We start from the raw sequence: 18,470 nt of genomic DNA, 5'->3' as shown, positions 1-18,470 counted from the left end.
ATTCAGGGATGCTGTAATGGTCTTATGATCACTTATTCTGTGTTCTGTGCTAACCGATTTGAAACATTCGGTTGAGTCTGGTGTTGACCAAATCTAATACACTATTATCATACATTGGATCACTAATTAGCTGCTGAGGGTAATTTTCTAAGGCATGTAGAACCCCCATGAACCATGGACCTTGCCGTTGGTGGGGAGGCTTGCGTGCCTCAGCGATACAGATAGCCGTACCGTAGGTGCAACCACAACGGAGGGGTATCTGTTAAGAGGCCAGACAAACGTGTGGTTCCTGAAGAGGGGCAGCAGCCTTTTCAGTAGTTGCAGGGGCAACAGTCTGGATGATTGACTGATCTGGTCTTGTAACAATAACCAAAACGGCCTTGCTGTGCTGGTACTGCGAACGGCTGAAAGCAAGGGGAAGCTACGGCCGTGATCTTTCCCGAGGGCATGCAGCTTTACTGTATGATTAAATGATGATGGCGTCCTCTTGGGTAAAATATTCCGGAGGTAAAATAGTCCACCATTTGGTTCTCCGGGCGGGGACTACTCAAGAGGATGTCGTTATCAGGAGAAAGAAAACTGGCGTTCTACAGATCGGAGCATGGAATGTCAGATCCCTTAATCAGGCAGGTAGGTTAGAAAATTTAAAAAGGGAAATGGATAGGTTAAAGTTAGATATAGTGGGAATTAGTGAAGTGTGGTGGCAGGAGGAACATGACTTTTGGTCAGGTGACTACAGGGTTATAAACACAAAATCAAATAGAGGTAATGCAGGAGTAGATTTAATAATGAATAGGAAAATAGGAATGCGGGTAAGCTACTACAAACAGCACAGTGAATGCATTATTGTGGCCAAGATAGATACGAAGCCCACACCTACTACTGTAGTACTAGTTTATATGCCAACTATCTCTGCAGATGACAAAGAAATTAAAGAAATGTATGATCAAATAAAAGAAATTATTCAGATAGTGAAGGGTGACGAAAATTTAATAGTCATGGGTGACTGAAATTTGGTAGTAGGAAAAATGAGAGAAGGAAACGTAGTAGGTGAATATGGACTGAGGCAAAGAAATGAAAGAGGAAGCCGCCTGGTAGAATTTTGCACAGAGCATAACTTAGTCATAGCTAACACTTGGTTCAAGAACCATAAAAGAAGGCTGTATACATGGAAGAAGCCTGGAGATACTGACAGGTTTCAGATAGATTATATAATGGTAAGACAGAGATTTAGGAACCAGGTTTTAAACTGTAAGACATTTCCAGGGGCAGATGTGGACTCTGACCACAATCTATTGGTTATGAACTGTAGATAAAAACTAAAGAAACTGCAAAAAGGTAGAAATTTAAGGAGATGGGACCTGGATAAACTAAAAGAACCAGAGGTTGTACAGAGTTTCAGGGAGAGCATAAGGGAGCAATTGACAGGAATGGGGGAAAGAAATACAGTAGAAGAAGAATGGGTAGCTTTGAGGGATGAAGTAGTGAAGGCAGCAGAGGATCAAGTAGGTAAAAAGATGAAGGCTAGTAAAAATCCTTGGGTAACAGAAGAAATATTGAATTTAATTGATGAAAGGAGAAAATATAAAAATGCAGTAAATGAAGCAGGCAAAAAGGAATACAGACGTCTCAAAAATGAGATTGACAGGAAGTGCAAAATGGCTAAGCAGGGATGGTCTTACAAATGTAAGGATGTAGAGGCTTATCTCACTAGGGGTAAGATAGATACTGCCTACAGGAAAATTAAAGAGACCTTTGGAGATAAGAGAACGACTTGTATGAACATCAAGAGCTCAGATGGAAACCCGGTTCTAAGCAAAGAAGGGAAAGCAGAAAGGTGGAAGGAGTATATAGAGGGTCTATACAAGGGCGATGCAGTTGAGGACAATATTATGGAAACGGAAGAGGATGTAGATGAAGATGAAATGGGAGATACGATACTGCGTGAAGAGTTTAACAGAGCACTGAAAGACCTGAGTCGAAACAAGGCCCCCGGAGTAGACAACATTCCATTGGAGCTACTGACAGCCTTGGGAGAGCCAGTCCTGACAAAACTCTACCATCTGGTGAGCAAGATGTATGAGACAGGCGAAATACCCTCAGACTTCAAGAAGAATATAATAATTCCAATCCCAAAGAAAGCAGGTGTTGACAGATGTGAAAATTACCGAACTATCAGTTTAATAAGTCACAGCTGCAAAATACTAACGCGAAAAAAAAAAAAAAACTGGTAGAAGCCGACCTCGGGGAAGGTCAGTTTGGATTCCGTATAAATGTTGGAACACGTGAGGCAATACTGTCCCTACGACTTATCTTAGAAGCTAGATTAAGGAAGGGCAAACCTACGTTTCTAGCATTTGTAGACTTAGAGAACGCTTTTGACAATGTTGATTGGAACACACTCTTTCAAATTCTGAAGGTAGCAGGGTTAAAACACAGAGAGCGAAAGGCTATTTACAATTTGTACAGAAACCAGATGGCAGTTATAAGAGTCGAGGGACATGAAAGGGAAGCAGTGGTTGGGAAGGGAGTGAGACAGGGTTACAGTCTCTCCCCGATGTTATTCAATCTGTATATTGAGCAAGCAGTGAAGGAAACGAAAGAAAAATTCGGAGTAGGTATTAAAATCCATGGAGAAGAAATAATAATGTTGAGGTTCGCCGATGACATTGTAATTCTGTCAGAGACAGCAAAGGACTTGGAAGAGCAGTTGAACGGAATGGATAGTGTCTTGAAAGGAGGATATAAGCTGAACATCAACAAAAGCAAAACAAGGATAATGGAATGTAGTTGAATAAAGTCGGGTGATGCTAAGGGAATTAGATTAGGAAATGAGACAATTAAAGTAGTAAAGGAGTTTTGCTATTTTGGGAGCAAAATAACTGATGATGGTCGAAGTAGAGAGGATATGAAATGTAGACTGGCAATGGCAAGGAAAGCGTTTCTGAAGAAGAGAAATTTGTTAACATCGAGTATAGATTTAAGTGTCAGGAGGTGGTTTCTGAAAGTATTTGTATGGAGTGTAACCATGTATGGAAGTGAAACATGCACGATAACTAGTTTGGACAAGAAGAGAATAGAAGCTTTCGAAATGTGGTGCTACAGAAGAATGCTGGAGATTAGATGGGTAGATCACATAACTAATGAAGAAGTATTGAATAGGATTGGAGGGAAGAGAAGTTTGTGGCACAACTTCACCAGAAGAAGGGATCGGTTGGTAGGACATGTTCTGAGGCATCAAGGGATCACCAATTTAGTATTAGAGGGCAGCGTGGAGGGTAAAAATCGTAGAGGGAGACTTAGAAATGAATACACTAAGCAGATTCAGAAGGATGTAGGTTGCAGTAGGTACTGGGAGATGAAGCTTGCACAAGATAGAGTAGCATGGAGAGTTGCATCAAACCAGTCTCAGGACTGAAGACCACAACAACAACAACAACAACAACAACAGTAGAACAATTTCACAATATTCCCTGTCCCTACTACATGTCTTAATCATTTGTGTTTCACACCCTATATCTGCCAAGTCGAAATGTCCACCTAATACCATAACATGCAAAGAAATATTTTCCAAGTTCTTCCTCAAATGTTCTGCCACTTTGCTCCTGAGGCAGGAGCCTATAAAAGCATTGGCTAACCATGTGTGATCCACTTTTAATCTCTATGTTCACGAGCTCCCAAAAGCAAATAACCTAAAGCCTCCAGAAGTGTGTATAAAAAGGGATGTCAGTAAAAGTAAAATGGATTTATCCGCAGTAAATTAAGTATAATAAGCTGGCCTGTAGATTACAATAGTTCAAGCTTGATAAACTATGTAAAATTCTTAAGTTGTTTCTTGGAGGTATTTAATGAATCATTTCCTCATAGTTATAAGCAAAAGAAAGTTAATGGTAAACTCAAATGGATTACAACAGGAATAAAAATCTTTAGTGCCAGAAATAGAGAGCTCCACATTGAATTAAAATCAAACAGAAGTCCAGATTTTGTTATTTATGTCAAACAGTATAAAGCTGTCTCCAGAATGAGATTTTCACTCTTCAGTGGAATGTGCGCTGATATGAAACTTCCTGGCAGATTAAAACCGTGTGCCCGACCGTGACTTGAACTCGGGACCTTTGCCTTTCGTGGGCAAGTGCTCTACCATCTGAGCTACCGAAGCATGACTCATGCCCAGTACTCACAGCTTTACTTCTGCCAGTATCTCGTCTCCTACCTTCCAAACTTTACAGAAGCTCTCCTGCGAACCTTGCAGAACTAGCACTCCTGAAAGAAAGGATATTGCGGAGACGTGGCTTAGCCACAGCCTTGGGGGTGTTTCCAGAATGAGATTTTCACTTTGCAGCGGAGTGTGCGCTGATATGAAACTTCCTGGCAGGAGAGCTTATGTAAAGTTTGGAAGGTAGGAGACGAGATACTGGCAGAAGTAAAGCTGTGAGTACCGGGTGTGAGTCGTGCTTCGGTAGCTCAGATATGACACTCTATCAGGGCATCACAAATTTGGAAAACAGCCAGAAAACATCTTTTAAACAATTTGAAAAAATCACCCAAAGGGATGTGGAAAAGGAAATATTGTCTCTAAAAAACAAAACCTCACATGGGTGGGAAGAAATAACAACATCTGTAATCAAGTATGTGTACGATATTATTTCTCAACCACTTTTGATTCAGTGAACCATACATTACTCCTCCACAAATTACAGATGTATGGAATAAGAGACACTGCTTTAAAATGGTTTAGCTCTTACCTGTCAGGTAGGAAACAAAAAGTAATTTTAACTTAAAATGGAACCCATTATTCATCAGACTGGAAAACAGTTCCCCAAGGAGTCTCACAAGGTTTGATATTGGGTCCCTGTCTGTTTCTTTTTTATGTAAATGACCTACCACTTGCTATTGATGTTCATTCAGTCTTATTTGCTGATGATACATCAGTTCTGATTGAAAATGAGGTATCTGAAAATATTCCAGAAAAAGCCAAAAATACTTTAGAAAAACTTGAATCTTGGTTCTATCAAAATGGACTAAAACAAAATGTAACTAAAACCAAAATGATGCAATTTGAAGCTAAATCTGTAGAAAGGAGTGAAATAAAGATAACTTGCAATGATCAGGATATCACAGAAGCAAACCACGTGAAGTTTTTAGGCCTAAATCTTGACAAAAATTTAAATTGGAAGGTACACATAGATTACTTATCAAATAAACTGAACAACTTGGCATTTGCAATGTGTATTTTGTCAGGTGCCACAAACATGGATACCAGAAAGATAGTTTATCACTGCTACTTTGAGTCAGTTATTTGTTATGGCATAATCTTCTGGGGACATTCAGCAAATGTCACTAGGCTCCTAGTATTACAAAAGAAAGTAATTAGAAACGTGTTGCAAAAAAACAGGAATCCTGTCAACCACCGTTAAAAAATTTAAAAATACTATCTATCCCCTCACTTTACATATATGAGATGGTGGTGATTCTATATAGAAATCAACATACACTAGACACTTTCCGTTTTGACCACAACTACAGCACTCGCCACAGATATAACGTCAAACTTCTAACACATTGTTTAAAACTTTATGCCCAAACGCCAGAGTATATGGGGTTAAAAATTTTCAATAAAATAAAAGGCAGTAATATATTTAAAATGGAGATTGGTGCACTGAAAAGATTGCTGTTTACTCTTCTGGTGGAAAAGTGTTATTATTCTATTGATGAATTCATTGAGGACAGCTTCACAATCTGAACACAGGGATTGTATTACATGTATTATTTTATGTACATGTGTAGCTGTGACTTAGAAATGTAAAATATGATGTAAACTTTTGTATTTCTCTTAAAAAAGTGATAAAAGTTTCTTTTGTAAACCTTGACATGTCTCCTGTACATCAAGTCAAATGATTTGAAAATTGTACGTAATGAGATGAATAAACCACATACCACATATACATACCATATCACATTTTTAATTGGGCATTGTGGAAGAAATTAGGTTAGGAAATGAGACACTAAAAGTTGTAGATGAACTGTGGGAAGCAAAATAACTGACAATATATGTAGTGAAGACAATGTCAAATTTCAACAAGTAATAGCAAGAAAAGTTTCTCTTAAAAAGAGAAATTTGCTAACACTGAGTATGAATTTTTAATTGTTGGAAAGTGTTTTCTGAAACCATTTGTCTGGAGTGCAGGATGGCATGGATATGAAAAGTGGGCGATGAACAGTGCAGACAAGGGGAGAAAACTCTAACAGTTGTATGAGAATGTTTCCAGCATTGGTAGGGTTATAGTGTGAGGATATGTGTAGTTGCGTAGTAAAAAAGAGCAGTGCTTTTTTTATTGTTGAAAAGTGTGTCAGAATATTGTATAATACTGTAAGACAGAACCACAGCATGGCCACAATGAACCAGAGTTTATTCTTCTTCCACATACATGCAAACAACAGTTGAGAACATGGACTCAAACCTAGAAATAATCCGGGTACTGATACAAGCAGTTGCTGACAAGTATGAACACGATATGAGAGCGAGTGCCTGCTGCACTGCACTTATAAAGAAGAGGCGCAATGGATGCCGTGCCTTGTGCACAAGTCATGTGGCCCGTTGCAGGTGGTCTCTCATGGCCGACATGGAGAGATGCTTTTGGCGGAATATTCTAAGTATAGTGTGCCAGTGGCCTCATGCTGTGGTGCGTATCTAGGGGTTACGTACAGGGTTACAGCACTTCTTCCCCCTTGGGTAAAAGACACTTCGTTGATGCAGACATCTGGGTGAATGTTGAAACATCCATGGCCTGTACAATGGATGCCGAAGGTGATGATGGCAGTGGCAGAAGGAGATTTTGGCCAAGAACCGATGAATATTGGCAAAAGTGGCACAGTTGTGGACACGCGTGGCAGCCGCCCCACCGCAAAGTGCTATAAGAGAGGACTGATGACTAGGGTGCTGGTAGCATGTGAAGGCACCAGCTGCTCGGTCAGGGACACCAGTGGTGAAGTACGTGAAGGCAGCGGAGCATCCTGTGGCAGAATTGCTGGGTGCAATGAAGCATTGCGAGAAGCAAAAATAGTTGTCTCCCCCCACCCCCTCTCCCCTCCCCAGCAGAACTGCTCTGTGAGGCTGGGACAGGTGCTGAGGGAGGAGGTGCAGGTCGCAGCAGCAGATCCACAGCCCTCGCCATGGCTCAACGATGCAACTGGTCATGGTGGTGTGCCACCAGCCCATCACTGGTGTGCACCATACAGAGACGGTGGCCTCGGCAGCTTTGGCCTGTGGCCAGAAACTACTTTGGTTGCTACCAAAGCCCTGAGCCCAGACTGCAAGCCATTAGTGAACTGATGGGTGTTTGTGGGTAGACTGAGCATATGCAGGAGATTGCATGGCTGGGAGAAATGCAATATCTTGGTTGGATTCTGATCCTAGTGGCATAAACCTGTAGGAACTCAAGAAGTGTGTCAGCATGTCATTCATGGAGTAGTCCATGAAGTACTTCTTCATTTGAACCTTGAACATGCAGATGAGACATTGTGCCTCGACATTAGATTGTAGGTGAAAAAGAGGAGCACTCATGTGACAAATACCTTGATGGGCACAGAAATCATAGAAGGCCTGAGGCACAAACTTTGGACCATTATCTGTCATAAGCATGTAAGGTGATCCATCAATAGAAAAAATCTTGGTGATTGCTAGAATCATGGCTGTGGCTGATGCTGAAAGACAGTGGATAACGTATGGAAATTTTGAGAAATCATTGACAACCAACAGCCAGTAAGAATTTAGGTAAGGTCTCCTGAAATTGACATGAATGTGTTCCCAGAGACGCTGCGGTGCGGGCCATGTAGAGAGTGTTGCCCACAGTGCTACCTGTTGGGTAGTGAATTAAGAGCAGACCGTGAAAAATGTACAACTTCACTGGCGATACTGGGCCAAAACACATGTCAATGGGCCAGAACTTGGTATGAGAGACCCCAATGCTCTTGATTTAGGAGCTGATGCACATTCCACCACAGGATGGCCAGGATCACAACCCCAAGCAACAGCACATCCATAGCTAAGAGCACATCATCAAGTAATGAAAAGCAGATATGGATGGTGAAATAGTTTCGCTCGCAAAGGATCAGAAGCTGTGACCAGAGACCTATATGGCCAACTGTGCTGAATGAGATGAACAACTTGACTCCAAACCGGATCGGCAGTGACAGCAGCTGCAATCCAGGAGCCCATAAAGGTAACCCTCCCACTTCATGTTGTGCCTCAACATCAAAGTGAAAACAAGGTAGTTCATCCTGTTCAAAACTGGAATACAGCCCCATCAGAAGCTGGGACAGTGCGTCAGTGTGGACAAGCTGCATGGTAGGCCGAAAATGATTTTCATAGTTGAGACAGAAACAGGGCCCAACACTGGAGCTGATGCGCTGCTTTGTTGAGCAATGAAGCAAAAGGATTAGACAACAAAACCAAGGGCTTGCAGTCAGTATTGAGGTACATGAACACCTGAAACTTTTTGCGGGTGTAGACGAGAGCAAGTGCTTCCTTTTCAATGTGGGATTCATGCTGCTGAGTGGACTTGAACACTTTTCATCCATAAGCCATCAGTCATACTGATCTGTGAGAATGGCCCCAAGTTCATACTGAGAAGCATCTGTAACGTGAACCAGGCGGTGACCAGGATGGAAAATGACCACCCAAGGAGCAGAATGTCATTAGATTTAAAAGTGTGAACGCACTCTAGCAGGTCTAGTTTATTGAGCAGTTCACGGAGGGGCTGGCCAGTGTGGCTGCACCTGGAATAAATTTGTGATAGTAAGCAATTTTACCTAAATATGCTTGGAATTCTTTGACTTCTTGGACAACACAGAGCTATAAGACAAAGCTATGACAGTGGCAACATGATGACGTAAAGGCTTAACGCCGTCTAGAGAATCCTCAGACCCCCAATACGCAATGGATGGCTGAAAAAAGTGTTACTTGGTCACATTGCATTTCAACCTTGCAACATGTATCACCACGAACAATGTACATAAGTTACATGAATGCTCTTCTGCGGATCACCCATCAGAACGATGTTATTGAGATAGTTGATGCACCACGGAATAGACATTGTCCGTTATTCCTAAACATGAAAAGAAAAAAACATGCTGAAAAATTGTCGAGGCACTAGGGACACCGAAAGGTAGGCAGTGATACTGCTACAACTTAAAGGTCTTCTTAGTAACAAGGAGCCATTTAGAATTGTCATGCCATGGATCCTGTAAATAGGGTTCAGATAAATCAGTTTTGGAGAAAAACTGGCCCCTGGTGAGTTTAGCCAATAACTTGTTGAGACATGGCAAAGGGTAAGTGTTAATGAGAGATTGATAATTGATAGAAACTTTGAAGTCACTGCAAGAGCGAAGCTGACTAGTCAGTTTTTTTAACAATCATGAGGAGGGTAGGCCACTCACTCAGTGCAATAGGTTTTATGATCCCCAACGACATCAGCCTGTCCAACTCTGATTTCACTTGATCATGCAAAACTACTAGAATAGGGCGTTCACATAAAAAGCACAGTCGCACCATGGGTTTCAGGGTAATGGGGGCTGCACAATTAGTGGCACAACCTAACCCATCTGAGAAGAGAGACGAGAACTCGGAATGCAGAGACTCTAACTACTGGTAAGGCACCTGGTTGGAAATGCGGTGCACTGTATCCAAAATGGAAAATCCTAAAGCACTGAAAGCATATAAAATGAAGAAAATTGCTGTGACAGTAAAGTCAAGGAATGAATCACAGTTTTATACACAGTGGGAGCCGTAAATTACCCTGAAATTGGAATATGCTGCTTATTATAATTCACAAAACATCGAGTAACTGAGACAACACCAGAGATCACACATCCACATACATTTTTGAGTTCAATAAAGTCACATCTTCACCCATTTTCCCTTATAGTCTCAGCATTTTGTCCATCACTTGCACTTCCATAAACTGTTTGTTATGATTCATAACAATTCATATGCACTGAAAATACACAATTAACATCCATGTCCATGCCCTCAGGAGGGGGCTGGGAACAACATGCAGACACTGTATGTATTTTTTTTTCTACACTTGTTGCAACGTGCCCAGCGCTTAGGGCACGTGGCCCTGACATATTGCACGAAACGGTACGGCTGAGATGGGAGTGTGGAGTGTTGCATGTGCTGTGGTGGTTGTTGTTCGCTGTGTTGCTGTCTAGTGCAGCATGGAGGTGATATCACATCAAGCCTGAATCTGATCAACAGGAGCACTACATATCTCTAAAGTTTGAGCAATATTTAACACTTCAGCCGAAGATGGATTGTCGCCCTCTACAGTGTGTGTTGACAAACTTCCTCGTCAGGAGCCAACCGAAAGAAAGCATCATAGACTATGGAATCAGCATTAGAATCATGATGTGCATTGGTAAGAAACTGACATATGCTACTGCAGCTTTGGAGTCTGGCTGATCAAGACTGGTAGTGCTTTTTATGACAATGATATAATTCTACATGCATTGCAATGACATGCGCGTGTTTACTGTGATGTCCACAGTTCGTGGTCTAGTGGCTAGCATTGCTGCCTGTGGATCCCAGGTTCGATTCCTGGCCAGATTGGGGATTTTCTCTGCCCGGAGACTGGGTGTTTGTGTTGTCCTCATCATTCATCATCATCATCATCATCATCATCATCATCATTCGTGACAGAGGCTAGATAGGACTGTGTAAAAAAAATGGACTGTGTAAAAATTTTGACTTCATATGATGATGATCATCATCATCTACTGTGAAAATTTGACAACATACACTTTCCATTGAACGAAAGCAGTGCAGGTTCGTGGAGTGGGGCTAACTGGCAAAACACCTGATAGCACCTAAGAGAAATCCAAGAAATGAATGAAGTCTTACACGTTTCCAACAGTGACATCAAAGACTAGTAAGTGTTGCCAAAGTCACTTTTCTTAAGCCCCTTTGTCTTCAGCTGCATCGTCGTAGGGGGAGGTTGGCAGATATGCTGACAGCATGGAAGCCTATATAGTCAGTCTGGCTGAAAAGTTCGTACAGCAACCATAGGAGCCTGCTGTTCGAGGATGGCGGGAGCACTGCCACCGTGGACAGAAGAATTGGAGGAACAACCAAATAGGCAGAAGTAAACAGAGGCGGAAGTAAACTCCACTCTCATCGCCAGACACAAATAACAGCTTGGCCACAATGAACCAAAGTTTATTCTTCTTCCACACAGAAGTGAACAACAGTTGACAGAATATACACAAAGAAACAATTCAGCTACAGTTGCTGACAATAAGTGTAAATACAATATGAGAGTGAGTGCCTGCTGCACTGCGCTGATAAAGAGGAGATCTCTGGTAAGTGGCATGATGGGTGCCGTGCCGTGTGCACGGAGAAAGGGCTGTGGTAAGCGGCATGGTGGGTGTTGTGCCCTGTGCGCAAATCAAGTGGCCCACTGCAGGCAGCCTCTGGTGGCTGGCCCATGCAGATGCTGTTGGCGGAATATTTGAAGTGTACTGTGCTGTGGCTAATATCCAAATATTACATACAGCGTTATAGCAAATATGATCATAGAAAATAGTGTTTTTAGTGGGATTTGATGATCTATCATTGCGAAATGAAAATAAAAAATAATAAAATTCGAAAAAGTGAAACTGAAATTAAATTGCATACTGTATTTCCCATATACATGATGTGCTGAGCGGAATGTGTTCCACGGGGTATACGTGCAGATGGACATGGCTGAGCAGAGGAAGGCATAGGAGGGAGGAGATCAACAGACAGAGAGGGGGAGGAGGAGATGGACAGAGAAAGTAGGAAGGAAGAGATGAACATAGAAAGGGGAAAGGAGGAGCTTTACAAAGAGAGTGGAAGAGTGAATGGACAGACGGGGGAGTAGGAGATAGATGGAGATGGGACTAGAAGATTGACAGATAGCGGTGGAAGGATGAGATTGACAGGGAGAGGGGGATGAGGCAGGTGGAAGATGGAAAAGGATAGTGGGCACCTGGGAAAGAAAGAGTGTATGATGGGGTGAGGGGGTAGGTAGAAGAGGGGGAAAGGTATGGAGTGGAGGGGAGAGATGGAAGAGGGAGAGAGTGTGTGGAAGCAGATGGAAGTTGAACAGGTTTGAGGAGTCAGGTGGAAGAGAGACAGGTTGTGCGGAGTCAGGAGGACGATGTACAGGGTTTGAGGAGGCAGGTGAATGAGATACAGGATGTAGGTGTGGAAGTAGGTGGATCAGGGTCAGGGTGTGATTAAAGCAAGTGGAAGAGAGAAAAGAGAGGTGTGGATGGTAGAGTAGAGGAGGGATTAAAATTTTTATTATTATTTTTATGAAACAGCAGAGATTCGGGCAAGTGCACAATATATGTGACATGTGTACATGGCTGAAACTATGGATAGAAAGCTAGTTTACAGTAAAAGTTACTTCTTTCATTTTTAATCCACAGTCTGCCATCCTTTATTGTTCAGCACTGTTTTGATTTTTTGAGAGATGGAGATGACAAGGGAGCTACAAATATGATGTTGCCAACTAATGCTATCCCACATTGCAAAAACATCATTCTGAAGTACCTCTTGTTCTTGAGAATGTTCATGACACAGTAGCCAGTTTTGAATCATTAGTGCCCAAACATTCTCAGTTGGATGGAAGTATATAAACTTTACAGGCCATTCTACTGTAAATACTGCAAACTGACTGTTCAACCAACTTACATGTTGTGAAATGACTGACAGTAAAGTAAGATAAATACAGCCTTGCATGATGGTATTCCAACACCAGCAGTCATTTTGCTCAACATGCCTATGTGATAATTCAATTTCATATCCCTATAAAGTATTACACCTAGGTATTATGAGTTGGCTGATTTCAGCAGTGACTCATTAATATTATAATCATAGGACACATTTTATTTATTTATTTATTTATTTTTTGAGATGTGCACAGTTTTACATTTCTGAATATTTAAAGCAATTCACCATTCTTTGCACCACTTTGAAATCTTATCAAGATCTGACTGAATATTTATGCAGCTTGTGTCAGTCAGTACTTCATTATAGATGACTGCATCATGTGCAAAAAGCCTGAGGCTACTATTAATACTGTCTGAAATTGTCTTATGAATATACAACATAAATACCAAGTGTGCCAACCACTTGTCTGGAGCACACCCGAAGTTACTTCTACAGATGACAATGACTTTCCACCCAAGATAACATGCTGCATCCTCCCTACTGTGAAGTCCACAATCCAGTCACAGATTTCACTTGATATCCTATATGATTGTACTTTTGACAATAAGTGTAAGTGTGGTACAGAGTCAAATGCTTTTCAGAAATCAAGAAATACTGTATCTACTTGATTGCCTTAATCCAAAGCTTTCAGTATGCCATGTGACAAAAGCATGAGTTGGGCTTCACATGATTGATGTTTTAGAATCCATGCTGCTTGGCATGGAGGAGGTCATTATGTTTGAGCTCAGAATATGTTCCAGGATTCCATAACTAATCAGTGTTAAGGATATAGGATAGCATTTTTGTGGATCACTTCTATTAGCCTTCTTGTAGATGGATGTGACCTATGGTTTCTTGGGTTAGGGGGCATGCTTTTTTTGTTTGAACAATCTACAATAGATTATGGTTAGAGAAGGGTCTAACTCAACCATAGATCCAATATAGAATCTGATAGGGATTCCATTTGGCCCTGGAGCTTTTTTCAATTTAAATTTTTTCAGCTGTTTGTCAACACCAATGACACTAATACTTATTTCACACATTTATTCAGCAGTTTCAGGATTAAATTGGGCCAGTCCTTCTGGGGTTTCTTATGTAAAGGAACATTTGAAAACAGAATTAAGCATTTCAGCAATCCCAAAGGTAAGGTCTCCTATTTTTTTATAAGTACATAGACCTGTTTATGTTCAAGCTGTAAACTGATGTCAACCATTGTAGAAATAAACAGGTCTATGTACTTATAACAAAATAGGAGACCTCACTTTTGGGATTACCCTCGTACCACTAATTTCAGTTCGTGTCTAATTCACTAGGGATTGTACACTAGCTTTGGTGCCTCGAAACAACTTTTATGTGGAATATTGAGGGGCACAGGGGCACTGGAGCAGCTAGGGTAAAGGGAATAATCAGCTGTTCCACAATCTAAATGTGAAAAGGCAAAAATTACAGGAAATTATCTGAAGGTAACAGTTAATGAAGAGTAATCTGTTGGCCTTTCCCTTCCTTATACCTTCTGTACATACACTCTTTCCTTCCCTTGTTTTCTATCACAGTGTAGTGAAGCAATGTTAGAAAATTCCAAAAGTTACAGATGCAGTTATGCTTTTACACTTACGTCTATCAGCGATATTCCAGTTCTTCCTATTTTGGGTGCTAATGAATATGCGTCCCCCTCTATAGTAGATAATATTAGTATGATATCATGATTGTATTTATTTCTTTTTCACACATATCCAGTTACATGTTTTTCTCATTTCTTTTTTTTTTCAGAAGACTGGAAATATCCGTTTAAGGTCTCGCTTTGGAGAAAGTACAGATGAAAGAACCGAATTTTTCCCAGAAAGTACAAGACCATTCCATCAAAATGGCACATATCCTTGGTATTCTGCTGTCCTGATGTTGGTGATTGGTGTAATACTTTTTCTTGGATGCACAATGTTAAATAATCAGCTGCCGAAACCAGTTTATATCAAGGATGCAAAGCAAGGAACGTTTGTAGCAGAAAATGCTATTCATCATCTTCAACATTTGACAAGTATGGGTCCAAGAGTTGTTGGCAGTTATGAGAATGAAATTTTTGCTGTTGACTTTTTGAAGAGAGAAATAGGTTTTATAATGCAGCGAGCTAAACCACAGCATCTGCTTACTCTTGACCTGCAAAAGCCAACTGGCTGCTATATACTGGCTTTCAGGCCATATGGTTTTGTAAATTGTTATGAAAATATACAGAATGTTGTTGTGAAGTTATCCTCAGCTGGAAATTGGTCCTCGTCAGCGGTTATGTTCAACTGTCATTTTGATTCAGTTCCTACAAGCCCAGGTAAGTTAGACTTTTTGAAATTGCACAATGTATTACTTTCATAAATAGGAGTTCAGTACTGTAAAAGTACTAGACACACAGGAAGAGGTTTGCATGCATTTGACAATAAACACAGGCAGATAAATGAACTTCAGTTTTTCCACACTGGACTTTGAGCTGCAATATCCTTTTAAATGTAGCCAGGGTGGAATTGATGCCTTAACTTGTCTTAAGAAAACAGGAGACTGAGAATCAAGTCAGTAATGTGATGAATTTCTGGACAGTGGCAATTTGTTATAAATACTTACTTTTGAAATAATTGAAGTGCTTGAAGAATTATGGACTATTGTGGAGCTGTCCTCTGTCTGAGATATGTTTTTTGTGCCATTATTAATAACTACATGCAGTGAAAACATACATAGCCTACAAATATTTTCATGGAATGCTTGAGTTCAATCAATAATCTCCCAGTCCTGCACTCACAGGTAGCACACTGCGTCTAGTACACATCCACTGCGGTGCTTGGGAACCACAGCACCAATTTACGACACCTGAAGATGGGCATATAAGAGCCCCGAAACCGGTCGTGTGATAACAACAGAAGTTTACAACTGAAGCAGTATTTTCAATCTCTGGCTGCAATAATCTCTTGATGATGTCACTGTGTTCTCTATTCATATCCCTTCAGAGCATTTTAACACTCCCTTTAACTACTTTACTGTTGTTTGTCCTAATAAGAATAGTAGACTCTGTGCATAACTGAGATTTGTCTTTAATGCTTTTTTAAGAGTGTGTTGTGATCTACACAATCAAATGCCTTGGAAAGGTCACAAAATATCCCCATTGGATACCTTTTGTAATTTAGTTCACCTAAAATTTCATCTGTTAGGTTAAATATACGTCTGTTTGTGGAGGAGCCGTTACGAAAGCCGAACTGTGTAGGCACCAGTACGCCATTTTGTGTAGTGTGACTATAAATCCTATCATCCACTACTCTCTCAAATACCTTTGAGAACAGTGGCAGCAGAGAGATGGGCCGATAGTTGGATATTTCATCCCTTGCTCCACTTTTGTGGATTGGCATCACTACTGCGTGTTTTAACCTATCTGGGAATACACCAGTTTCCATAGATTGATTACACAAATAGCACAATATATAACTGATTAAGTCTGCACATGATTTTAAAATCGTACTTGATATGCCATCGTATCCACAGGAATCTGAGTTTTTGAGTAATTTTATGGTTTTTTCAATTTCTTTAGGGGTTGTACTTCTGAAATGAAGTGCTACTTTAGATTTTATTTGCATATGGTTAAGTAGTTCAATAGCTTCTATGTGGGACTGTTTATTATGGTTCACTGTTTTTTCAGCTATAGTGAAAAAAAAATTGTTGAAATCTGAGGCTGCAACTTTGTGTTTATTATTGTCAGGTTTTATATTCCTGTTTGTCTCACTTTTTATGTTGTGTCATACAGTTTTTATTTTATTGTTTGAGTTGCCAATTTTTTGTACATAGTGCAACTGTTTGGCCTTCTTGATTGCACTTGTTAGAATTTTACAGTATGTTGAACAAATAAGAAAAATCACTTACAGCATGTTGAACAAGTAAGAAAAATCACTTGTTTCAGCTATTTGCATCTTGCTAAAACAGGCAATGTACTACTGATCTGCACCAGTGCAGCTTCATCTCTGCATTAAAAAATAATCCTCTATTTTCATGAAATATTAATAATTTTAGCTTGAAGGGCAGAAAAACAAAATTGGGCTTTGTTGTATTCCCTTACGTGTATACTTTCTTGGTTATGGTTCATCTGTTGCCAGATGGTTCATTTTGAGACTGTTCACTTGATATGCCTATCATAAATGTGTGAGATGCTGTAGGCGAGCAATGAGCAATATGAAAAGGCATACTTTCTTTTGATGCTCACATATGCCAACTATTAAAAAGCACTGCATAATTTTCTTTTGTTGTCAAGTTTGTGCTGGGTAGTGGAGTTCATTACAGTCTTTTTATAATCTTTTGTAAAACATCCACTTTCATATGAAATTGCTACTGATTTGGTTATGATTGTGTTGCAGGTGCCAGTGATGATGGCATCAATTGTGCAGTCATGCTTGAAGTACTAAGAGTACTGTCTCAGACGGATGTGCCTTTGAAGCATAATGTAATTTTCTTGTTTAATGGTGCTGAGGAAAACCCCTTGCAGGTAAATCAAGGAAGAACGTGAACAGTGCAGCATTACTGTAATGTGGACTTCAAGTATTATTTTATAAAAATATACTGCATCCAGTTGCTGTTAGCATGCTATAGCTTGCCTTAATCCTTCTTTATATGTAACAGTTATCTCCATAGTTGACCACAATATTATTGCACCTGGGAGTGAGTGCACTTTGGTCAGATTGTTGTGCGTTGGTATTATGATATTCCACAAGTGCATGCTGAACCACTAGATAGTACATGTGCAATTGACTTGAAATCATTCATTGTGAGACACATTTTCTTTAGTCATCACTGTGCTTGTTTACTGTAAGGCCACTGCTTGTTTCTGATAACAGCCGTGAGATACCAAGTGCAAAAATATCATGGTCAGGTAGTAAATTTGTACCTTTATTACTCACATACAATAGTAGCAACATAGTTTGTTCTACATGTGACTGGCAGAGAAGATTTAGAATGGCATGTTCATGAATATTGTAAAATTCACAGTCTATGACAGTGTCCCTATAATGTCACTTGTGTCCCATACCTAAAAGTGACTTCTATGGTTTATACACCAGAGGCAACTCTATAATAATGTGCAAGAGCATTTCCTTGAGTAAGGAGACCATGCGGGTTGGATAACAGATGTTAAAAAAATGGTTGTATCAAACCCTAAAATTTGTAGTGACAAATCGAAATCTTAAGACAACTTATATCAACGTGAAAAGGCCTGAGTCTCATATAATATTAGACATCATAAAAAGAAGGCTAAAAATTATATATGGACAGTATTTGGTTTATTAAGGCAGAGCAAAATGTGTTTTTAAAAAGTACTTTAAGTAGAAATGGAATGGATATGTATGGCACAATGAAAAATAATTTTTTGTTTAGTGTGATAGAAGTTGCATACTAATTTTAGCATTTTTTGGGCGAGAGTGGCCATTATAGGCATTCTAAAGTTTAGTGGTAAAGACAATAAATTCTTAATATGAGTCCATGATCAAATGACCTTTACAAGTAATTCCATCTAGATTGTTCTAAATTGTGCTAAAATCTCAAGCTTGTCATTTGTGTTCTATCCATGATTTTCAGCCCTAGAAATAATAGAGAACTGAACACAAAATCTCATGTCTGTATGCCTTCCAGGAATGTCCTAGAAGCTGCATAGAATGAACTATACACAGGGTGTATATGACCCAGGACAACCAGGAGATCTGGGAAAAACCCAGGAATT

General features: G+C 40.1%; 1 protein-coding gene across 2 annotated transcripts in view; it reads left to right on the top strand.

Annotated features, from left to right (window-relative positions):
* LOC126272998 (endoplasmic reticulum metallopeptidase 1-like) overlaps positions 1-18,470 on the top strand; it is a 264,375-nt gene that overhangs the window by 38,770 nt on the left and 207,135 nt on the right. The window contains exons 2-3 of one of the 2 annotated variants that reach the window (XM_049976357.1): positions 14,507-15,056; positions 17,116-17,243. In XM_049976357.1, coding sequence (XP_049832314.1) covers positions 14,507-15,056; positions 17,116-17,243 — 678 coding nt within the window. The remainder of the gene's footprint in view (positions 1-14,506; positions 15,057-17,115; positions 17,244-18,470) is intronic. The other variant, XM_049976355.1, reaches the window with a different exon arrangement.

Source organism: Schistocerca gregaria, chromosome 5 (genome assembly GCF_023897955.1).
Source record: "Schistocerca gregaria isolate iqSchGreg1 chromosome 5, iqSchGreg1.2, whole genome shotgun sequence".
In the NCBI taxonomy this organism is placed as follows: Eukaryota; Metazoa; Arthropoda; class Insecta; order Orthoptera; family Acrididae; genus Schistocerca; species Schistocerca gregaria.
Note: the sequence above shows the minus strand (reverse complement) of the source record. Positions and strands in the feature narration are given on the sequence as shown.